The 25,358-nt window shown below is 44.9% G+C and overlaps 1 protein-coding gene across 2 annotated transcripts in view; it reads left to right on the top strand.

The window, feature by feature from the left end:
- Window positions 1-254: 254 nt before the first annotated feature.
- LOC106608331 (sodium/calcium exchanger 1) overlaps window positions 255-25,358 on the top strand; it is a 182,507-nt gene continuing 157,403 nt past the window's right edge. For both annotated transcript variants that reach the window (XM_014206247.3, XM_014206223.3), the window contains exons 1-2: window positions 255-779; window positions 3,284-5,151. In XM_014206247.3, coding sequence (XP_014061722.1) covers window positions 3,320-5,151 — 1,832 coding nt within the window. In that variant the 5' untranslated portion in view covers window positions 255-779; window positions 3,284-3,319. The remainder of the gene's footprint in view (window positions 780-3,283; window positions 5,152-25,358) is intronic.

Below are 25,358 nucleotides of genomic sequence, written 5' to 3'. Positions count from 1 at the left end.
TCCCAAAGCAAACCATTATATCAGCATCAATATATTATGGTAGCCTACATTATTCCAAAAATAAGGAAAATCGTGTGGGCCTATGATGTAGAAGGCTACATTATAATTACCATGTTTATTGAAATGTAGGCCCAATTACAATGTATAAAACGTTTCAACAAGTATTTACAGTTGAGCAATGGGAGTGTCTTGGTGTTGATAGGCGCGTTGGCAGCGGGCCGCAACGCTAGTCTCGTTTCCCTCCGCTATTTCTAAATTCAATCTGAATAGGACAATATCCAAGCGGGAGAGCTGTGGGAAAGAGCCTACCCGGGAGTTTGAACGCCTCCACCGAAGCAGCCCGAGCTCTAAACTCAGGTTGTACTTGGTCTCGGTCTGTCTGTGCGTGGAGCTCTGTGGCCAGAGAGAGAGAGAAAGAGAGAGAGAGAGAGAGAGGCGAGAGAGAGAGAGAGAGAGAGAGGGAGAATGAGGAAGAACTCTCAGTGCACCTTTTTGTCCTCCGATATGCAGATTTTCTGATAAAGCATCAGTTATCTGATCATCTCATACAGGTCGTGGAAAACTGCGAGTGTATGGGAATCTTTAACAATTTTTTCTTCACCTAGGTATCTCGCCTTGATCTCCTATATAACCCAAGACGAATGTGAGCTGTAATAGGCTAATTACTACTGACGGCTCTTGCGGCTCTCTATTGGCATTTTCACGTCTAGGCTAGGCTACAACAACTACTATTGCTGACTTATTCTGTCTGTGGATCTTGCCGTTGCGTCTTAGAAAAGGTATGATTATGTTACTATTGTTATCATTTACATATCAATATTGGGTATTTGTGTGGCACAATCTTCTTACAGCAAGTTTATTCCAGGCGATCACCCAATAGTCGATGGAGCGGCGGAGTGCTTACTTCGAAGATAGAATGTTGCCGCATGTCTTGGCTAGCCTATACTATTCCGCATAGGGTATTCTATTGTATACGGATCTACTGGGATTAGTAGACTATTCTGTCTAAAATCAAAACGGTAAAGCCTTGATGGAGACTTCTATTGAGACTATATTAGCTTTTGAGAATACCTCAATTTGTAGGTATTGGTTTTCCTTCTTGCGCTTCCTTGCTCGCCTGCCTGCAACAAGAAGACGTGGTCGTTTGCGCTAAACAGCATTGCCATGTTTCCAGATACCCATATGGAAGTGAAAGTTGTGTTAAACGTGCATTCACATAGCCTACACCCGCATAGATTGATTCATGTCGGCAATAGTTGGCTACATAAGGCAAATAAGAACCCATTTGCGCCACTCCATTGCGCAAAATGCATTCACGTAGCCTATGCTGCTTAATTGTGCAGGTTGTGCGGTTGCATTGTGGTGATGGGGATTTCTAATATGCGGATTCAATCTGTGGATTAGGAAATTGGTGTTTTCTATTGAATTTTCTGTAGGTCTAGTCATTAATATATAAAATGTAATAAATTGATGGTAACGTGTAAAACAATAGAAATCACACAACCGTCCATTTACAAGTAGCCTTTCTATTGTTAATCTAACAAGAATAGTAGGCGTTCAACCCGGTAAAGATGCACTAAAGGTGGTACAAAATTGTAGACTATACACGGCGTGACCATCCCTCCATCATGTATTTCTTATATACCCTAAACAGATTGATAAACCAGACCTAAATTATTAGTTATCATATTTAGCCAACTGTTTTATTAATTTTTTATTCAAGTTCATTTTAATATAGAGCTATGTAAAACAATAATTCATCACTGTGAAAATATGCCTATGGAAAAGATGGCTTAAACTTAAATGATATGGTAAAGTAGTCTATTATAATCTTGGAAAACAGAAAACAAAACGCCGCACATTGCTGCTCATTCTCCTGGGTAATTTTACTTATAACAACGTTTCGACCCTTAGGTCTTCATCAGGCATCCAGTCTATTATAATCTTGCCTAGATCTTTGCGTGTCTGCTTCTTTTCTGACTACATTGATGCTGAGTTGTCCAGCCCGGTGAGTAGTGTCGCATCACTCCCGCTTCACTGGATGCTTCCCTTACCCGCGGTGTCTCATCGCATTTAGCAGGCAATGCACACTCAAGATCTTCTCTCTCCCCTCTTATTTCAAAGGTCGGGGAACCGGTCATTATAGAGCAGGGATGGGCAACTAGAGGCAGATTTTTTTTAGGAACTCGGTCGGGGTCTCAATTTACTGTTGAGAGTTAGTTAGGATAGAAGAATAGACAAGATGCAATTTCGAAATGTGTTTGTGCATCAGCAGTTTTTCTTGTCACTCAATTAGCCCATGTCAGCTATTTTTTTAGATTAATAAATTAGTCCAGCTATATAAACTTGTAGTAATCATGGTCGAATTACCCACCTGGGGCCCCTATTGATTTTGTTAGTCAATCTCACTCAGATATCATATTAAATAAGGCAAACATTTCTCTCCACCCTATGGTAAAATGTGAAGAATTATAGGAAATTAGCTGTAAAACACCAATAAAAAATCTCTGCCCCATGGCAAAATGAGTAAAATTGCATGAAAGTTGTTAGAAATTGCAAAACGTTCTCTCAGTCCCATGGCAAAATGTGTAGAATTGCAGCAAACTTGCTTTAAAACTGCAACATTTATACACCCCATGGCAAAATGTGTAGATTTGCAGGAAATTAACGCAAACATACATTTTTTCTCTAAGCTGTTAAGAGGGCGGCCGCTAAAATGTTTTGCTCACAAGGTGGGGGACCCCCAAAATGCCCGCTTAGGGCCCCAAAAAGGCTAAGTCCCACTCTGACTGCATATGTTGGTATGGATGTGGATATGCAGACCCACAAGCCAGCCCCTCATGATGAGTCCACATTTCTTTGTGGCCTCCACCCCCATGAAAGTTGCCCATCCCTGTTATAGAGCCTTGTAAAAGATTCTGGATGCAATCAATCAGTCATAAACTGCAATGCATGTGACATATCTGCATAATGTTCCCTACAAAGCATATGAAATATGTGAAAAGTCATTATCCCTGCAGAGAATCAATAAAAAGGAATCTGCTGCTTCCTCCCTTCCCTCCAACCAAGAGGCAGACCCTATATGGTTGGTTCTCTTATAGGCATCACAGCTCCTCACCAGGGAAATTATCCACCAATATGCAATTGATATGAAATGTATACTATGGTCATATTATATCATTAACATGAATTACTACATGGTTTTAACACTATTATTACAATGAGAGCAAATTGTGTTAAATTTCCAGTCATTCCAACCCTTTCATTTCCCCCCTCTCTGCAGGTTTAGGAAGCAGAGGAAGTGAACCACTCCAGAATCATGGGACACTTTCAGATCTCCCCCATTCTCTCCCTTGGCCTTCGGTTCGTGGTTGTCGTAGCGATCCTGTTCCTCAAATTCCAACATGTGACGGCTATGTCCTCGGACGTGGACTTTGATCAGTTCGTGTCTCCTACTGCCAGCAGCAACATTACTGTGTGCACCACAGCAGGCACAGCATGCGAAAAAGGGGTGATTCTGCCTATCTGGGAACCTCAGAATCCCTCGTTCGGGGACAAAGTGGCACGGGCGACAGTCTACTTCGTGGCCCTGGTGTACATGTTCCTCGGAGTATCCATCATCGCTGACCGTTTCATGGCATCCATCGAGGTCATCACCTCTCAGGAGAAAGAGATCACTATTAAGAGACCCAACGGAGAGACCACCACCACCACCGTGCGGATCTGGAACGAGACCGTGTCCAACCTCACGCTTATGGCCCTGGGTTCTAGTGCCCCTGAGATCCTACTGTCCGTCATTGAGGTTTGTGGACACGGTTTTGATGCGGGAGCCTTGGGCCCCAGCACCATCGTGGGCAGTGCCGCCTTCAACATGTTTGTCATCATCGGCATCTGTGTGTGGGTGGTGCCCGACGGGGAGGTCCGTAAGGTCAAGCACCTGCGCGTCTTCTTCGTCACAGCCACCTGGAGCATCTTCGCCTACATCTGGCTCTACCTGATCCTGGCTGTCATCTCCCCTGGCATAGTGCAGGTATGGGAGGGCCTGCTCACCCTCTTCTTCTTCCCCATCTGCGTGTTGTTCGCCTGGGTTGCTGACCGACGCCTGCTCTTCTACAAGTACGTCTACAAGCGCTACCGTACCGGCAAGCAGCGGGGCATGATCATTGAGACCGAGGGCGACCGCCCGCTCCCGTCCAAAGTCGACATCGAGATGGATGGGAAGATGCTCAACTCTCACGCGGCGGACTTCCTGGACGGGCCTCTGGGGCTAGACCTGAACGTGAAGGACCTGGATGAGGAGGAGACCAGGCGCGACATGGCCAAGATCCTCAAGGAGCTGAAGCAGAAGCACCCAGATAAGGAGGTGGAGCAGCTGATTGAACTGGCCAACTACCAGGTATTGAGTTCGCAGCAGAAGAGCAGGGCCTTCTACCGCTGCCAGGCCACCAGGCTCATGACCGGCGCTGGGAACATCCTGAAGAAGCATGCAGCCGACCAGGCCCGCAAGGCCATCAGCTTGCACGAGGTCCGCTCTGATGTGGCTGATAACGACCCCGTCTCCAAGATCTACTTTGACCCCGGCTCCTACCAGTGCCTGGAGAACTGCGGCACAGTGGCAGTGAACGTGCTACGCCGAGGTGGCGACCTGGCCAAGACTGTGTCGGTGGAATTCCGTACGGAGGATGGATCAGCCAACGCGGGCTCGGACTACGAATTTACCGAAGGGGTGGTGGTGTTCAAGCCCGGAGAGACCCAGAAAGAGATCCGCGTGGGCATTATCGATGATGACATCTTTGAGGAGGACGAGAACTTCCTGATCCATCTGAGCAACGTCAAAGTGCTGCTGGCAGAGGGGGAGGAGGTAGAGAACCCAGAGACCAATCACGTGGAGGCGGTGGCCTGTCTCGGTCTGCCCGCTACAGCAACCGTGACCATCTTTGACGACGACCACGCCGGCATCTTCACGTTCGAGGAGCCGGTGGCGCACGTGAGTGAGAGCGTGGGCACCATGGAGGTGAAGGTGCTGCGTACATCGGGTGCACGTGGGGTCGTCATGGTGCCCTACAAGACTGTGGAGGGCACGGCACGCGGAGGTGGAGAGGACTTTGAAGATACTCACGGGGTCTTGGAGTTCCAGAATGATGAAATCTTGTAAGTTCATATTTTACTTGTGTACAATGAAGGTTCTTATAAGTTGTTATTTAGATTATATGTGGGGCTGACATTACACTGCTTATTAGCATACTATTATACTTTTTTTGGCATTTACATTTGAAGGAATACTTTCAGCCAAATTTAAAAAAAAGTGAGTAGGTTATTGAAATATGTAGTATAATATATGAATCTGTATCAACCAATGCAGTTTATTGTCAGTATCTTTAGATATGCATGTGTAGTCTATGCTGATGCTGGGTTTTGTTTGTCTGTGAATGCATGTCTTGATGAGGATGATGTGGTGGATGCTGAGTGTGTTTGTGTCATGTCATGGTCGTGGTGCAGTGGACTGCTCCTGTGCCATTAGGAGACGTCCTCAACTCCCTTAGTTTCCGCTCTCCTCTTTGCTTCTTCTTTCATTCATTCATTCTTTCATTCATTCACTCATTTACTTATTGATGTCTTTATCGAATGTGTGATTTCTGCTGAGTTCTCAGCAACTTTCGATCGCACTCAGATTTATCCATGTTTGATCGCTGCTCATTCATTTCAGTGGCATGACTAGCCTGAACTCTTTAAGCTTGACTATTGCTGATGTGTATTGAATTGATTGCTTAGTAGACAATCTGAGTAGAAATGACTGACTTGACATTCTGGGTTAATGATCAGGCCAGGCTCAATACTGTTCTGGAAAAGAGCATTTCATATTTCTATACATTAAGGTTTGGCATGTGAATTATTTTTTTCAATGACAAGAACTACTTGTCTCTCTCTCTATTCCCCTCTGTCCCTTCCTGTCTCCCTCTGTCCCCATACTCACCCTCTTTGACATGCAGGGGACGAGTGAGACAGATGAATGAAAAGGGCTCGTTTTTAAACAGATTCAAAGCAGATGTTTAGGTTCAGCTTTCCAAGGCCCATTGCATAGTTTCCATAGTGTAGCTCTCACGGCACTGCTAAGTGGATTTTAATAACACTTGTCTAAATGAAATGATGGAGTGTCAGAGGCGAGGGGCCGGCGGTTCTGTAAGGCAGACCTTCTACTCCATCCTATAGGAACCTGTAGGACCCAGTAGACTACAGTCTAACCGCAGCTCTGGGAAAGGAGTGGAATGAATGGTGGAACTGGATTTTGAATTCATTCAAGTTTTTGGCCTGGAATGGAATGGTGTTAGCTGACTGTTGTATTTTTCCTTGCAAGGTGTAATTTGATTTAATATGGCAATATAATATACCATTAGATTAGATGAGTTTATTAGTCACATGCACAGGGTCGCAGATGTAATTGCAGAGTACAGGGAAATTCTTAAGCTCCGAGCTCCAACAGTGCAGGTCAAAATGAGAAGTGAATGTCCCAGAGGGAATGTCCATAAGGGAGCAGCAGGGGGTGAAATGAGAAGTGAATGTCCCAGAGGGAATGTCCATAAGGGGATCAGCAGGGGGAGAAATGAGAAGTGAATGTCCCAGAGGGAATTTCCATAAGGGAGCAGCAGGGGGTGAAATGAGAAGTGAATGTCCCAGAGGGAATGTCCATAAGGGAGCAGCAGGGGGTGAATGAGAAGTTAATGTCCCAGAGGGAATGTCGATTATGGGAGCAGCAGGGGGTGAAATGAGAAGTGAATGTCCCAGAGGGAATGTCCATAAGGGAACAGCAGGGGGTGAAATGAGAAGTGAATGTCCCAGAGGGAATGTCCATAAGGGAGCAGCAGGGGGTGAAATGAGAAGTGAATGTCCCTGAGGGAATGTCCATGAGGGAGCAGCAGGGGGTGAAATGAGAAGTGAATGTCCCTGAGGGAATGTCCATAAGGGAGCAGCAGGGGGTGAAATGAGAAGTGAATGTCCCAGAGGGAATTTACATAAGGGAGCAGCAGGGGGTGAAATGAGAAGTGAATGTCCCAGAGGGAATGTCCATAAGGGAGCAGCAGGGGGTGAAATGAGAAGTGAATGTCCCAGAGGGAATTTACATAAGGGAGCAGCAGGGGGTGAATGAGAAGTTAATGTCCCAGAGGGAATTTCCATAAGGGAGCAGCAGGGGGTGAAATGAGAAGTGAATGTCCCAGAGGGAATGTCGATTATGGGAGCAGCAGGGGGAGAAATGAGAAGTGAATGAAACAATAATAAATATAATAATACATATTTACAGCTGTAACAATGATAATGTCCATAGTGGGAGAGGACAGGGGGTGCAGGTAGCTGCCTAGTGTTGGCTATTCAGCAGCCTGATGGTCTGGGGGTAGAAGCTATTGGCCTGTTTTTGCCATGATGCTCCAATACTGCCCGCGTTGGAGTGATGGAAGCAGAGAGAACAGGCTGAGGTCCTTGATGATCTTCTTGGCCTTCCTGTGACACCTGGTGTTGTAGGTGTCCTGGAGGGCAGGCAGTGAGCACCCAATGGTGCGTTCGGCTGAGCGTACCACCATCTGTAGAGCCTTGTGGTCATAGACATAGTGTCAATCTACCTCATTGGTTTCATTTCCACCAAAATTATACCAGTATCTACATATAAACCTTTTATTCAATATCTTGCCAAAGTATATTTCATGAATTTTATTCGAGCAATATTTGGACCTAAGTAATGTTAACCTCTGAGTGGGTAGGAGTCTGTATCACAGTTTCATTTTCAGATGACATGCAGGCTAAACCTCCTACCGCCAGAGAGCTGGAAGCACATGCGTTAAATGCCTCCCAACAGGCCCTTGAAAAGATAGATCCCAGAAGGGGAGAGGAAATTTTTACTCCGGAAAAATGAATTACAAAGTGGATGATCTAAATTTGAGTGCCCGGGGGCTGCCTCTACCCTAATTCAGCTGCAAACTCCCTCCTTCCTTTGTGTCACAGTCAAGCCAGGAGAGAAGTTTTAGCCCTCTCCTCTTTCACTAGGGCTTTTCTTCCCATCAGAAAGCAAAGTGTAATTTTTCTTCAGAATTGAATGTGAGGGCCTGAGTAGCCCTGCTTGGAGACATGGGCTAGAGCAGTGGCTGTGATTGCTGTTTGTTTGACCGGAGTACAGGTTGGGGAAATTACTGGAGAGTGGAAGATTGGGCAAATGATGGTGTTTTCAGCTCTCTGCTTTTGTCCTCTGTAGGAAGGATAGAGCAACTAATGTGAGGATGGACAGAAATAGCAAGACAAAAGAGAGAAATGGAGAGAATCTTTATCATTTAAAATGTACAGTTGCATTGTGGTATAGCAAAGCACATTTATGCACCGCCGTTTTCAGTCATTGAATTTCAGGCTGACGGTATGAGGAGCTGGATAGAGATCTTTATTAACAGAGGAATTTCAATTAGTGCAAGCTGCCATAGCCTCTTGCTATGCTATTCATTGGCCCCACCACACCATGACACTCCGCATCCTCCATCAGTCCCTCCCGTGTGAGTGATTGTCACATCCAAGCCGCCGTCCCTCTAGAGTTTAGTCATAAGTCGGTAATGAGGCTTTTGTGAGGTCCGTATCGCAGTCTCTCCTCTCTGACAGGCCTGTTGTACAGGAATACAGATTCATTTAATTAGCACGTATAATCAACAGCCAGCCATTTGGGAGATTTTCTTTCTGTCTGTTTTAGGGGCATGACGGTGGCAGTGGTGACACCAGTCACCAGTGCTGTTCTGTGGTTTGGTTCACAGATGACATGGCTAGTGTAGGTCCATTACATAGACATGTTCTTATGGATTACCCTGTCGCGTTATAAGGAACTATATCCTCAAGCCTTTAATAACCGAAAGTTGTGACTGTGTGTGGACATGATACATACAGAAGAGCTGATCTTGGATCTGTTGATCAGTTTTGGTCTCCATTCTCTATGTGAATTGTCTCTGGTCCCAGGCCTGTTTAGTTTCTATGACTGTGGCCATGGTATCTATGACACTGTGTAAAGTCGACCCCAGCTATGTGAGGACTGTCGCCCTTCAGGGGTATGAGATAAAGGCCTGTGTTTTATGCAGTAATTTGCTGGCTGGAATGGCCGGTGTGCTTGTTGACGTTTAGATGTGAACCTTTTATAACTGTCTTCCTCCCAGGGCTGTAAGAGGAGTAACAGGTGGACATAACTCCTGCCAAAGTAGTGATATTACCATGTGCTCAGTAACCGGAGAACACATGCCCTTCACACCCATGGAAACCTCTGCTAGAGGTGTGTGTGTTTGTGTCTGCGTAAATAAATACATGTACAATCTTTGTCTATGTTATAAGTCTTCCTATCTTTCTATGTGTTCATATCCTGTGTACAGTATACCTCTACATTCAGGAGTGTGAATGTGTGTATTCATGGGACTGACATCATGATGTCATGGCTTTGTAGTGTCCCTGGGCTGTTTACATAAGCAACATGGCTGCTCAAGGTGTGAAATAACCTTCTCACACTGATCTCATCCTGCCAGAGCTACTGCTGCCACTGACATTTGCCCCGGTTCACGTCACAACAATGCCATAGATGAGTTATGGGTAAAAACAGACATGGAACACATAATGTCAGTGACTTATCCCAAAAAGATGTTCATTTCTGCTTCCCTAACCTAAATGTCAACTTCTTGTCTCTACTCTCTCCACCTCCACCACGTTTCATCCATACTCAGGGAACTCGGACAGAGTTGTTGTTTTTTGCTTTGTCATTTTGTCCCTGTTTTGTGCTGGTGCAGTGTGGCAGCACAGCCAGGTCAGTGGAGAGAGAGAGGAAGATGAAGAGTGTGAGTCGTTTGACAAATGAGCCCAAACCGGCTGCCTCCACAGAAAGGTCATGGACTAAGCAACAGATGTGATGAAGGAGAAAAGGAGGGCATCTCCAGGCTCCAGGTATATGAGACACAGGAACTGGGGAACCAGTAGGAGAGGACAGAGAGAGGGCCTGAGGGACAGCTGGAGGGAGAGAGAGAGAACATGGAAAAGGGGGAGTAATGGGATAGATAGAAAGAAACTGAGAAAAGGGGTGATGGCGGGAGAGACAGAAAGAGAAAAGGGAGATAGAAAGAAACAGAGAGAGACAGAGTAAGAGAGTAAGAGAGAAATAGATTGCATTAGTGAGTGGACTGGGAGTGAGGATGAAAGATGAAACAAAGCAGTTGGCATGGATATCAGGCAAGCCTTTGTAGTGGATTAGTGGCTTTAGAAAGTGCTGTTTAGGATGTTTTTCACTGAGCTGCCAGTGGACAGATTAGAATAACTTGGAGTCTTCTTTTCCACTGCTCCCATCTTAGACTGCTGACACAGCACAGTCACAGTTACTCTGATGACATGATGGATGCAATGGCCACACACACAACCAGGCATACACATATCCTCTCTTTATCTCTTTATCTCTTTATCTCTTCTCTCTCTTCTTTCTCTCTCTTCTTTCTCTTCTTTCTCTCTTCTCTCTCTTCTTTCTCTCTCTCTCAATCGCTCTCTCTCCCTTTCCCTTCTCTCTCTCTCTCTCTCTCCCTTCTCCCCCCTCTCTCTCCATCCCTTCTCCCCCCTTCTCTCTCATTCTATCTCCCTTCTCCCTCTCTCTCGCTCTCTCTTTCTTCCACAGTCTCTCTCTCCCTCGCTCTCCCTCTCTCCCCCTTCTCCCCCCTTTATCTCCCTTCTCTCTCTCTCTCTCTCTCTCTGTCAATCTCCCCCCCTCTCTCTCTCTCTCTCTCTCTCTCTCTCTCTCTCTCTCTCTCTTCTTTCTCTCTCTCTCTCTCAATCGCTCTCTCTCCCTTTCCCTTCTCTCTCTCTCTCTCTCTCTCTCTCTCTGTCAATCTCCCCCTCTCACTCTCTCTCTCTCTCTCTCTCTCTCTCTCTCTCTCTCTTCTTTCTCTCTCTCTCAATCGCTCTCTCTCCCTTTCCCTTCTCTCTCTCTCTCTCTCTCCCTTCTCCCCCCTCTCTCTCCATCCCTTCTCCCCCCTTCTCTCTCATTCTATCTCCCTTCTCCCTCTCTCTCGCTCTCTCTTTCTTCCACAGTCTCTCTCTCCCTCGCTCTCCCTCTCTCCCCTTCTCCCCCCTTTATCTCCCTTCTCTCTCTCTCTCTCTCTCTCTCTCTCTCTCTGTCAATCTCCCCTCTCTCTCTCTCTCTCTCTCTCTCTCTCTCTCACACACACACACACACACACACACACACACACACACACACACACACACACACACACACACACACACACACACACACACACACACACACACACACACACACACACACACACACAATTAAATACACACATCTCAATCCAGTTGTCATGTTATGATCAACTGCCACCACATATGCACACACTTATTGCAATCTGTGAGCACTTACAAACCTCAATCTACTTTTCATGTAACATCATACACATAAACACACACTCACACACACACACACACACACACACACACACACACACACACACACACACACATACACACACACGCACGCACGCACACACGCAAGCACACACACACACACACACACACACATACACACACACACACACACAGGCTCAAAAGTACACACCCACATGAACCATTTTTTACAAAGTCTTTAAGTACTTAACTTCCAAACCTCAATCCACTTGTCATGTAACCATTATCCCTGCGCTGTCAGTTAGTGGCCTCTTATTCTGAAGAGAAACTTTTAAACCTGTCTGGATTTTCTCCTGCTTTCACCAAATTGTTTGTCTGACAGGATTAATATGGTGGGCTCAGGGGCTCCATGCTAACTCAACTGACTCCACTGCTCTCTCTCCCCTCCTGTGCACATATCTGCACTACGGTGACTCAGAAGTGACACTTTTTACAGTGGGTTGGGATGGGATAAGTCATGACTTCCTGAGAAAGAGAGAAAATAGTTTTAAGAGATTATTTCAGACATCTACCCCAATATTCAACAGCCACTTAGAACGCTAACCTACTGTAGAACTCACCTCGTGGAGACAGTATGATGAGGACTATGTCTAGTATGGTCTTTCCCAAACACATACATATTGTCTGTACATCATTTGTTCAGTAGACCAGACTTCTCCTCTGGCAAAGGTCTCATTTCCAAACTAGATTGGTACTGTACTTTTTCCTGAGTTTAGGGACCTGGATTGAGGGCTTTTAAAAGGGAGGCGGACACACAGATAATCTTTAATATAAATGTCACTTCATTCCCCCATCTGCATAGCTAAGTAGGTTTTATAAATGGTTATGAGCCCACTAATGCTCTTATTTTGATATTAATTCTTGGGAAGACAGTGCCATGGAAGGCAATTTATCCACATTAGTCAATGTGAGTGGAGTGCTGGAGAGTGTGCCAATGTTTGTGTGTGTGTGGGTGTGTGCGTGTACAACTGTGTGTGTGTGACTGTGCGTGTGTTTGTGCGACTGTGCAACTATGCACGTGTGTGTGTTCTAAAAACATGTTCTGTCTATTTATGAGAGCATATTCTGAAATGTGTGTGTGTGTGTGTGTGTGTGTGTGTGTGTGTGTGTGTGTGTGTGTGTGTGTGTGTGTGTGTGTGTGTGTGTGTGTGTCTGTGTTTTGATGTATGTATTCACCTCAGCTAGTAAATACACCTGCCACCGATGCTAAACAATCCCTCGACATTGATGATTATTCTACTAGTGGAATGCTCAGGGTAACCGCAGCGACTGCTTTTGCAGTACGTGGTCAAGTGTTTCCTCTGTAGTAAAGCTGAAACCATTTCACGTGGCTTTTATGTGACTGCATTTTCAACCTTCTCAGACACAGAGAGAGAAAGAGGAAGTGAGAGAGCGAGAGAGAGAGAGAAATAAGAGTGCAGCTTTCAGAGCCAAAGTCCCCCCTCTTGAATCCGTAATGTCGGGCAGGGGCTTAGCACAAACACTGATGCAAGATCATGGCACAGCTCCAGACTCAGAACATGGCTTCTCTCGTTCACCCGGGCCTCCACTGTCCGGCAAGAATGAGCTCCTCTCTATTTCCATACACCACATATCTGGAATAGTTCTGGTAAATTTGGAACAGGAGCTTTCCTAAAAAGGCTTTGAGACGTCCTGTGTGGCATGGGAGAGTTGTTTTAGAGCCAAAAGAGGATTCAGCTCTGTACTCTCCCTCGTTATCACTCCCTTCATCTCTATCATTACTCCCTTACTTCTCGTTGCCAGTACATCTCCAAGCATCTATTTGAGCCTGGCATCAGCAGTGCGGTAGAATGGGCTGTTACAATATAGGTGTTGTTCACACACACACACGCTTGATTATGTTTGAAACCTGGAGCCTCGCTGCAGGCTTAAGGGATATCCCAACCTGATATCTCTAGCTGATATTCTCCTGAGTTCCCCTGATACATGAACCACTGATATCTCCCCCTGCTTCTAACCTCTGTATATCTCTTCTAGTACGTGCCTCTGCTCAGTATCCTGTGGCTCAGCTCTGTGACACCTTCATCTCAGACCGTCTGTGTCTGGTTCACTCTTATCTCCTCAACAGCGACCTGGATTGCAAGGCATCATGGAAATAACCGGCGGGTCCTATCTGACCTTTTCTACCAGTCATATTTTATCTCACTGAGTCACATGGGGGGCCTTTTCGAATTCCGTCATATCCGTAACCAGTCATACCCGTAGTGTTATGGAGGTGACATGGTATTACGGGGATGACTTATGATGGGGTTATGAATATATTACCCCTAGCTGTAGTGAACCCGTCCATACTGTTACCCCACCCCCCCCTCCCCCCACCAACCCCTGCTCTGTGACATTTACCCCAGTAGCTCCACAGGGGCATAGTAAGGCCAGTTGTAGAGGGAACAACGCTGTACATGTATCTATTCGTTATACATGCCAGAGGAAGTGGAACAGATAATACCAGACGGCACCAGCGCTGTGTGTGTGCTGCTGCTATTATTCAACTGATAAATTCTAGATGTGCTTCATGTCAATGCCGTCCTAAGGGATTTGGTCCCAGTCCCTGGCCTCTCCTGATGGGGAATACTGTGACAGGATTTCCCAAACAGGATTAGAATGGTGGCGTTTTCAATCCGGCCAAACATCAGGGAGAATCACCTAGAATCCCAGATGAGTCACTTACAGTGTTCTCTCTCTTCAGCTACAGCGAATGTTCACTCTCTCCAAAACACACCAAAGAGCTTGTTAACTAATTAGGCTAATTTTAGGTATTTAATATCCGGAAAAGTGCAATTTACTGTAGCTGTGAAGGTTCAGCTCACCTGATTAGCAGTTACATCTGTAAACCCCTTGTTAAGAGGGCCGGCTCATAGAGTATCACCTACCTGCAGATGACTCACTCTGTCTAAGGGGAAGAGCGGGAAAGAGAGAGAAACTGAGAGAAAGTTAACTAAGGAACAAAAGAGAGCGAGAGAGGTAGTGAATAAATGAATGAGCACGTTTGTCATAGCTGGCAGGAAGCAGATCCGTGGAGGACAAGCCTATCCCATATTCCCCTTTCCTCGCCTCCGGCCTGTCACCATGACAATTTGTATCTCTCAGGCCGGCTCCCGTCAGATGGATGGCCAGTCAGTGGGAGCATACTGATGGTGATCAGTGAAATATGGAGCGTTTATCAAAGATTTTAATAAATTACTGGGAGTAGGCACTCAGCAGGACTCATTCCTCATACCAGGCCCCCTGATACATATGGTCCGATACAGTATACACACACACACACACAGACACACACACACATGGATTTATTCACCTCGAAGGTGCATTCTGATGTGTGTGTGTCATCTCCCTGTGTGTGTGTCATCTGCCTGCCTGTGTGTGTGTGTGTGTGTGTGTGTGTGTGTGTGTGTGTCTGTGTCTGTCAGCTGGTGTGGCTGAGGTCTGGAGGTCCTGACAGCAGGACTCTGAGTTAATAAGCCTGGCCTGCCTTGTTTCTTGTTCCAGCACCAGATGTTCAAAAGCCTCAAGATCTTCACTGTGTGTGTGTGTGTATGTGTGTGTGTGTGTGTGTGTGTGTGTGTGTGTGTGTGTGTGTGTGTGTGTGTGTGTGTTCGCGCGTGCGAGTGAGTGAGTGAGTGCTTGTTACCCTGCGTTTGTTCCTAAGTCTGTGTCCTCTATTTACCATCGTTTTGTGTTTGTGTAGGTGTGATTGTCTGTTTTTCTGTCTCTTTCTCTGTGTGGTTGTGTGCATGTGTGTGCACATATGTATGTGTGTCAGTCTGTTTTCCTTTGATACCTTACACCCCGCACGCCTAGTCCACTGCTGCCAGTAAGATTAAAGCCCTCATGCTGGTGGTTAGCTCAGAAAATATCCTTCATTGAAGACCCACCCACCTGGCTGAGGTTATCACACATTAATCCACATTGTCTGGGCTTTTTGTGGTATTCAGGGAGTCTGTTGAAATTCTGTGACTAGTTGAATAGTCCACTATTTTCTATCATTTTTCAATCCAAGAGGACATGTTTCCAATTCATCTCCTGAATAGATAGAGATGAAATTGAGTTGAGCCCAACCCTGTCTGTAGCAGAGGCATAGGGCACAGCCCGGTGCTGTATGATTGACATAGCAGGGCTGTGTCTGTCTGTCTGCTGCTACTTTGAGCTGGTTGTTACTTAGTGGATCAATGTTTTCATTCATTATGCCAGGTCGCAATTGTAAATGAGAACTTGTTCTCAACTTGCCTACCTGGTTAAATAAAGGTGAAATAAATAAATAAAATTATAGCCTCTTTACTTCAAGAAGGAGAATTGACAGTGTGTTAAAATGGGTGAATGATAGTCAGAGGACATTCCTGTCTGTCTGTCTGTCTGTCTGCTCTGCTTGCATGTAGGCTAACCTGGAAAAGCAGCTGAACTCATTGCAATGTAGCATGTGACGTCCCAAGATGGTGCAAAGTCGAAGAAGTTAGAAAAGTGCTGCAGGCTTGTTTTTTTTTTCTTACTATCTCTCTCTCTCTCTCTCTCTCTCTCTCTCCTCTCTCTCTCTCTCTCTCTCTCTCTCTCTATGATGCACTCACACACACACAGTCACACACCAACACACACACACACACAGCCCAGGCCTACAGACAGCCTGGCATCCTACTTTCAACAGAGCCATTATGATGAGAGCTTTGTTTGGAGACAGAGAGACACTTGATCCTAACACAAGACAAACACTAGGAAGGTAACTCTTCCAGCTCTGCCCTCTGCTCTCCTCTTCCCCTGTAGACTAGGTCTGTTCTCAGATCAGCCTTCCCACTGGGCACAGACATCAATTCAATGTCTATTTAATGTTGGTTCAACTTAATATCATTCAAATTATGTGGAAACAACGTTGATTCAACCAGTGTGTGCCCAGTGGGTCCACACTTCTGGGCTACATCCAGAATGAAACCTTATTCCCTATGTGGCCAAAAGTACTGCTCAACATAGGAAATAGGGTGCCATTTTGGAAGCACGCCTTGTCTGGGTCCTGTGTGTTGTTGTAGTTGAAACCTGGCCTGTTCATTAGGCTGATTTACAGGCTTCCTAAACAAGATGTGGCAGGCAGCAGGTCATCCATGTTGTTAAACTAGATAAACACACTGCCCTGTTTTCATCCAGCATTCACCCAGCTGTCATCTGACCCTGAAACAAACACTGACAGACACTGTCCATGCTCTGCTGTTTAAAGACAACCATCCCGAACCGCTGTAGAGGTATCACAGCAGTTATACACACAGAAAGGCCTAGATAAGCTCAGAGTCACCTGTCACCACTGGCAGGGGATGATACATAAATCAAATCAAATCAAATATGATTGGTCACATACACATGGTTAGCAGATGTTAATGCGAGTGTAGCGAAATGCTTGTGCTTCTAGTTCCGACAGTGCAGCAATATCTAACATGTAATCTAACAATTTCACAACAACTACCTTAAACACACAAATCTAAGTAAGGAATGGAATAAGAGTATATGCATATAAATATATGGATAAGCAATGACAGAGCGGCATAGCCAAGATGCAATAGATGGTATAAAATACAGTATATACATATGAGATGAGTAATGCAAGATATGTAAACATTATTAAAGTGGCATTATTAAAGTGACTAGAGTTCCATTTATTAAAGTGTCCAATGATTTCAAGTCTGTATGTAGGAAGCAGGCTCTCTGTGTTAGTGATGGCTGTTTAACAGTCTGATGGCCTTGAGATAGAAGCTGTTTTTCAGTCTCTCAGTCCCAGCTTTGATGCTCCTGTACTGACCTCGCCTTCTGGATGATAGCGGGGTGAACAGGCAGTGGCTTGGGTGGTTGTTGTCCTTGATGATCTTTTTGGCCTACCTGTGACATCGGGTGCTGTAGGTGTCCTGGAGGGCAGGTAGTTTGCCTTTGCTGATCAGTGTGTGTTTGTGTGTGTTTTTGCTTGTGTGTGTGTGTGTGTGTGCATACGTGTGTGTGTGTGCGTGCGTGCGTGCGTGTAATCGCTACTCTCCCTTTGTGTACTAGAAGGTCATGTGAGTGTAGTGGCTGTAGGGAGGACTGGGCTGGCTGGCTGATATAAAATATTTATGGCACTGCAGTGTTTAGAGCTCTGTCTCACAGGCAGCACAGCAGTTAGCCTGCCTTTAGCTAGCGGGATGCTAGGCTCCACAGCAGTTAGCCTGCCTTTAGCTAGCGGGGATGCAAGGCTCCACAGCAGTTAGCCTGCCTTTAGCTAGCGGGGATGCAAGGCTCCACAGCAGTTAGCCTGCCTTTAGCTAGCGGCGATGCTAGGCTCCACAGCAGTTAGCCTGCCTTTAGCTAGCGGGGATGCTAGGCTCCACAGCAGTTAGCCTGCCTTTAGCTAGCGGGGATGCTAGGCTCCACAGCAGTTAGCCTGCCTTTAGCTAGCGGGGATGCTAGGCTCCACAGCAGTTAGCCTGCCTTTAGCTAGCGGGGATGCTAGGCTCCACAGCTTTGTTCAGCTAGACCGGAGAATGTTTAAAATGTTATAGTAGCTGTTCAGCACGAATACAGTGTCTGTTTAGTAATTTGTGCAATAAGCATGATGGATTTTTAAAGCGGCAATATCTAACTTTTTGAGCGACCTGACAAAATTTGAGTTATAGATCTGTCATTCTCATTGAAAGCAAGTGTAAGAAAAGCAATATATATGTTCTATGTGCGCTATTCCTATGCCTCACGTTTTTAAGTTTCGTTTTTGCATATCTTATTTTGGGTTTTATACACCAGCTTCAAACAGCCAAAACTACAATATTTTGGTTATGGAAAATATATTTCACAGTGGTTTAGATTGTCAAATAAAATTGTATTTGTCAAATGCTTACTTACAAGCCCTTAAGCAACAATGTGTTCATGGGCACAGGGACTATGGTGGTCTGCTGACAAATGTTGGTATTACAGACTCAGTCAGGGACAGGTTAAAAATGTCAGTGAAGATACTTGCCAGTTGGTCAGCACATGCTCGAAGTACACGTCCTGGTAATCCGTCTTGCCCTTGCCCTTGTGAATGTTGACCTGTTTAAAGTTCTTACTCACATCGGCTATGGAGAGAGTGATCACACAGTCATCCGGAACAGCTGATGCTCTCATGCATGCTTCAGTGTTGCTTGCCTTGAAAGGAGCATAGAAGAAATTTAGATCATCTGGTAGGCTCGTGTCACTGGGCAGCTCGCGGCTGTGCTTCCCTTTGTAGTCTGTAATGTTTTGCAAGCCCTGCCACATCCAACGAGCGTCGGAGCCGGTGTAGTATGATTCAAGCTTAGTCCTGTATTGACGCTTTGCCTGTTTGATGGTTCGTAGGAGGGCATATTGGGATTTCTTATAAGCATCTGGGTTAGAGTCCCGCTCCTTGAAAGCAGCAGCTTTACCCTTTAGCTCAGTGTGGATGTAATCCATGGCTTCTGGTTGGGGTATGTAAGTACGGTCACTGTGGGTACGATGTCATCGATGCACTTATTGATGAAGCCAGTGACTGATGTGGTGTACTCCTCAATGCCATCGGAAGAATCCCAGAACATATTCCAGTCTGTGCTAGCAAAACAGTCCTGTAGCGTAGCATCTGCGTCATCTGACCACTTCTTTATTGACCGAGTCACTGGTACTTCCTGCTTTAGTTTTTTCTTGTAAGCGGGAATCAGGAGGATGGAATTATGGTCAGATTTTCCAAATGGAGGACGAGGGAGAACTTTGTACACGTCTCTGTGTGTGGAGTAAAGGTGGTCTAGAGTTGTTTTTCTCCTCTGGTTGCAGATTTAACATGCTGGTAGAAATGAGGTAAAACGGATTTAAGTTTCCCTGCATTAAAGTCCCTGGCCACTAGGAGCGCCGCCTCTGGATGAGCATTTTCCTGTTTGCTTTTGGCCTTATACAGCTCATTTTTGTGTGGCCTTAGTGCCAGCATCGGTTTGTGGTGATAAATATATGCCTACAATGATTCTCTACAGTATACTTCCTTGTTTTGTTACATAAACACTCGTCCCGTGTGGCTCAGTTGGTAGAGCATGGTGTTTGCAACGCCAGGGTTGTGGGTTCGATTCCCACAGGGGACCAGTACGTGGAGAATTTTTTTTTTGAAATGTATGCATTCACTACTGTAAGTCGCTCTGGATAAGAGCGTCTGCTAAATGACTAAAATGTAAAAAAAATGTAATAAATTTGCCAATCTATTAGAATTTTAGCAACCAGAAAATGGCGAAGCGAGTTCTTCATAGTGCATCTTTACATTTATTAATTTTGACCAAGTATGGGTAGCTGCAGCCCAATATGGCGACTGGAGTATGGGCGAGTAAGTGAGTGTGTCGAAAGGAGTGGGTGTATGGAAAGCAAATCAGTTAATTGGGCAGATTTCTTGCTACTCAAGACCGTTTTGCGTGGCTGATCGGGCTGCACTACGAGTAGATAGTAAACCGGCGACAAGCACTACTGTCCAGAAACCAGAGTGGGAAGTAGCTATCTAGTAGCCAATATCAGGGTGAAAGTCACAGTAAGAATATGCCTACAGCACAAATGAAGAAGAAATGAAGAGGGGTAGAGAGCAGAGGAGGAAGTGTGCGTGACTGTCTGCCTGTGGCACTCATCCCCTGACTGGGCAGCGTATCCCATCATGCAGTGTGTGTGCGTGTTGTGGGCCCTGCTCTCTCTCTGGGTTAGTCTTATTTAGGACTGGTGCAGAGCCTGGTGCCTGCTTGCGTTCGTCCTCATCTAAATTCATGAGCTAACGTGCACACCAGGACTATAACATTGTAGGGGAGGGAATTACAGAGAGAGGGTGGGGTGATCACTGCTTTCCATTGCTTCATTGAGAGAGGGAGAAAGAAAGAGCTGTGAAGAGAATGAGGGAGAGAGTGTGTGGACATGGAGCATGCAATTAGTTCTATGATTATATAGTTTTTGAAATAATTCCTCCCATTTTGCTGTGTTGAACTTGGCCCCTAGCATAATTAAGATTTGAGAAACTGCAAATTATATTATTGTTTATGTGTGTGTGTGTGTGTGTGTGCGCGCGTGCGTGCATACATCCACACTCCTCAATGCCACACTAACATTAGCTGTGTGTCACGATTAATACACAATCAGTATCTCTTTTACCTCCTATTGTTTGCCTGATTGGAGACTTGCTTTTCGTTGTTCTACTCTGTAGGACTTAGAGACAAGCAGTTGAGTGGGCGATCCAGGACCAGTCAGCAGCTGGGCTAACCTGGGTCCGGTGGTGGTGGTGTCCCCATGGGCATTTCCCTCTTCTGTCCCTGCTGGTTGCAGTCCTAGGGGAAATTCATCTCACATTCTGCTGCTTGGTTGCTAACTGGAGATCTGATCACTAACATTAGCATAAATGGCAAATAGCTCAGCTCCCGAGTGGCGCAGCGGTCTAAGGCCCTACATCTCAGTGCAAGAGGCGTCACTATAGTACCTGCTTCAAATCCAGGCTGTATCACATCCAGCCGTGACTGGGAGACCCGTAGGGCAGCGCACAATAGGCCCAGCATTGTCGGAATTTGGCTGGAGTAGGCCGTCATTGTAAATAATATTTTTTTTCTTAACTGACTTGCCTAGTTAAATAAAGTAAAAAATAAATAAAATAAGCTATTACTGTGTTTTTATGATAGCATGCATTGCTCAGGGTGATATTTTGGTTGATTCTCAGACTTTGATCAAGCACCTATTGTCTTGTTAGAGCTATTTGCTCCTTGCCTATTTATTTTACCATCTCCACTTCCAATGTGTGCTGGTGATTTATGGGTTTTAAACAGAAGGAATGAGGACATCATTCAGTTTCACAATAACCCCAGTCACAAAGGGTGCTCGTAAAATACATGCACACAGACACACAGCAAGTACACACGTCACGTATATATGTACACGTACACACATATACACACGCACATAAACCAAATACATACGCAAACAGAGATATTCTAATATCATCAGTGGAACACATGGACGGACATAGTTTATAGCACGCATCTCTGCAAAGCGGAAAAAAATATTATTTTCATTTTTCCATTGGCTCGACTGTTGTGTGACACTTTGTGTTGTTATCTAAGAGTGATAGAACATAAGCATGCGTGCTGTTTCTAGAACAAGCACACTCTATTTTAAGACTCATGTCGACTTAGTGAGAGAATTAAGCAATTATCTGGAGCAAAATGTCCGCTGGACCAGCCAGGACAAGAGAGCTGTCTTGCTGCTGTACATCAGGTGGTTCCCAACCTAAGGGGCACACACACAAACCAAACACGCAAACAGAGATATTCTAATATCACCAGTGATATCTTTCCATTGTTTATGCCGATCTAAAATGACCCACAAATCCGCAACACTTTTGTCTGGAAACAAGCAGTAAGACGCAACTCTGATCCACATGGGAATATCTTTGGGTTGTGTCTATGACATTCAGAAGCGGAGCTACGACCTTCTAAAGTAGAGGAGTCAAAGAAATTGAACTTTTCTTGGGAAGTAATCTTATACAATGTGTGACTCTGTCACCGTCAATTGATCAAATCGCTTTCTGTAAAAGAGAATATGTCAGATTAAATTGAGGGTTAATATAAATAATCATAATAAAACAATTATTTGGTTGTGGAATAACATTTGGGAAAATCGGGTCAAGACTTTTTTTCCCTTATTCGTTATTATTATGATTCCCATAATAATTATTACTATTAATATTAAATCGTCATGAGCCTTGTTAAACTATGTAGAACTGCAGGAAATGAGCTTCAAAACAACAGCATTTTCATAGGTCCCTCAAATTAAACAAAATCAAGCCGGTGTTATATTTAACATAGGCAATCTCAATAAACAATTATTTAAAAAGGGGAAGGAGGGGTGACATTTTTCCAATGTGAAAAAGTGGTCCCTGGGGAAAAAAGGTTGGGAACCCCTGCTGTATTTATTTATTTTGATAATGAAAAGTCTGGAGAACCCTGGCCGCATCATTACATTAGTCATCCATTTTAGCACTCAGCCTCTGGTTGCCGTTGTGGTTGGGGTGGTGGGGTGAGCAGGTTTTTACAGGGGGGTGAAAAATGACAAAGCACCGGGGCTCTGCCAAGCAGGGCTTCCACCACAGGAGTTAACTAGATCAGATTGAAGAGCAGACGGGCAATAGGGAGTATGGAGGAGGAGAGAGAAGGAGGAGGAGGCTACTGCTGTTGCATTCTAAAACCCTTCCGTGGAACGCCATGCTGACTGTAAAACTCCCAAAGGAAATGTTCCATTCCCATAGATTAAAAAGGGAACGGAAGGCACAGGGGTCAGGGTGTGTGTGTGTCTGTGTGTGTGTATGTGTGTGTGTGTCTGTGATATTGTGGAGACAGAGTGGAAGGGGTACAGGGATTGGGAATTGTTTTCTTCTTATTGATTAGGCATTTCTCCTGTAGTGCTGCTCCATCTTGAGTAATAGAACACTACACTGGCTAGGGCCTGGACACACCATCACTCTCTCTCTTTTATCTCGCTCGCTCTCCCTCTTTTTCTCTCTCTCTCTCTCCCTCCCTCCCTCTCTCTGATTTGCTCAGTGCAATATAATGCACTAAGGAGAATACATTTCAGAGAGAACGTTCCATACCGTATGAAATATTTTAGGTCTTTGATGCGTGTATATGGTCAATGGGTATTGGCCTCTCAGTTGGATATGTAAGGATTAATCATCGAGGGGCTATAAGTTCTATGGAAAATAATGAACGATGTGGAAGTTGTGTTCCACGACTCGCTGGCGGAGTGGAAATTACTTTCCACAGAGTTACATTATTTTCCAGAAAGCGCAGAGCCCCAAGTTGATTATCCCTTTTATACAGTACCATGGCTATAATTTGAAATGTGTTAATTTGCAGTAGAAATGTGTTCAACATCCAGTGAAGTAGCTAGCAAGTTTACTAGATAGCTACAGTAGTTGCCGTGGTAACCAAACAGACTTGCTAGTTGAGCTTAACAAACCATCAGTCCTAGCTTGCTATTATGAAAATCAAATTCAACAATACCAATACTGTTTTTTATTTGACTTCTGCTTTCAAAAGCACCTCAAACAAAACATGTACAAATTTGCCATTGAATTCTACCGTGTAAATATACCGTGAGTTTTAGGAAAATAATGCACGCTCTAGAATGCCCTTCAAGCCAATCAGTAAAGGAGCGTTCAACAATGCCATGGTATAAGGAATAATGAATGAATGTGTTGTGAATTAAATGGAGTGAAGTTCATATAGGTTGATATTAAAAAAAGACTGGATCCTACCCTCGATCTCCTAGAGAATGAACCTATTGTAGGCCTAATGGTCCTCCATTATACAGAGTGAAGATGAACAGCAGGCTCAGGCTGCTCAGTACCTGTAATAAGACACACATGCACACACATATGAAGGGTGATAAATGGCATAAATGAACTGTTGAACGTGTACATGTGAACGCCTGAACAATACGACGCGTGAACATCTGATTAATTAAGTTCCAAAGAGTTGCGTTAATGGAATTCACTCCACAATATAATAGACACTGTCCTAACAGGACCCCTACACCATTTCCCATCTGTCAATGTGGGGTTTATAATGCCTGTATATAAACACAACACACAGTGGCTATTATATTATGGAGTGAATTCCATTAACGCAAATGTTTGGAACTGAATTATTCAGACATTCAGGCGTTGCATTGTTATACATAAACTTGGTTGAATGGTAAAAAAAAGGCACACATTCACACGTACACACATGGTCACACATTTAAGTCACACCTAAAAGTCTCCCCACTCCTTCCCCCAAAAATCATGATGATAATAATAATAAAATAAAAATACATGTTCACACATACACGTTCATATGTTCACACGGTCAATGGTTCATTTATGGCATTTATCACCCCTCATACACACACATATGTTACTCCTCCACAGTACTGCCTCCTCCACTTCTTCCATCCTGATTATTTTGTCTCTGCTAGTGGAGTGATAATGGCCATCTATCTCTCCAGATATGAGAACCAAGAGGGTCCTCCTCCCTCCATCTCTCCCCCATTAACAGCTCCTCTCCATGGGTGATTCAGCTACAAAGCCTGTCTGTAGCCTAGCTTTCTGGTCACTATAAATGATTATTAAGTGTTAATGTCAGTGTGGGCCTTCCCACAGTAAGGCCAGTGTATGACTCTGTTTACTGTTGCCTAGCGGTTCTTGGCAACACAGCTTTCCATAAGTCATTTCCCCCAGTGTGTGTGTGTGTGTGTGTGTGTGTGTGTGTGTGTGTGTGTGTGTGTGTGTGTGTGTGTGTGTGTGTGTGTGTGTGTGTGTGTGTGTGTGTGTGTGTGTGTGTGTGTGTGTGTGTGTGTAAAACCCAGCGTTCAGAGCAGTGAGACAGGGACACCATGGCAGTAAGGGTAGGACTGGACACTATCCTTAAAGACAGTGTAGCATTGAGGGTGTAACCATGCGTTTAGAGAGTTGGGCCATTGAGGTGTCTGCATTATGATGCATTTACATGACACTTAAAAATGATATTGCAGCCATGCTATCGTCCCAATAAGGGTGTTTTCATATATCCCCTTATGATCCGGATCCCGAGCGCTTGGTACCCTGCTCCACACTATAAAGCATGTGTGAAACGCGAACGAACCCTGGCTGAAATGAATCCTGGACCAGCGTGAATACCGGGTCCAAGATCCAGAACCAGAGTACCAGATATTATATCGCGGCGGAGCGAGTCACGTGGAACTTTTTTGCCCGTTGTAAACAAGCTAACTCGCTAACATCATGTGGAATGTACATCTTGCTAATCACACCCTGAAACTGCTATTTTCAGGTCTTGTGAAAGCAAAACGTGTTCTGTAGAGTCCTCACAAACGCTCCAGGAAACCGAACCAGGGCACCGAATTTCGTATGTGAAAAAGCC

This window comes from Salmo salar, chromosome 01 (genome assembly GCF_965601325.2).
Source record: "Salmo salar chromosome 01, fSalSal1, whole genome shotgun sequence".
In the NCBI taxonomy this organism is placed as follows: Eukaryota; Metazoa; Chordata; class Actinopteri; order Salmoniformes; family Salmonidae; genus Salmo; species Salmo salar.
The sequence above is the reverse complement of the archived record's forward strand: the minus strand, read 5'-3'. Positions and strand labels throughout refer to the sequence as shown.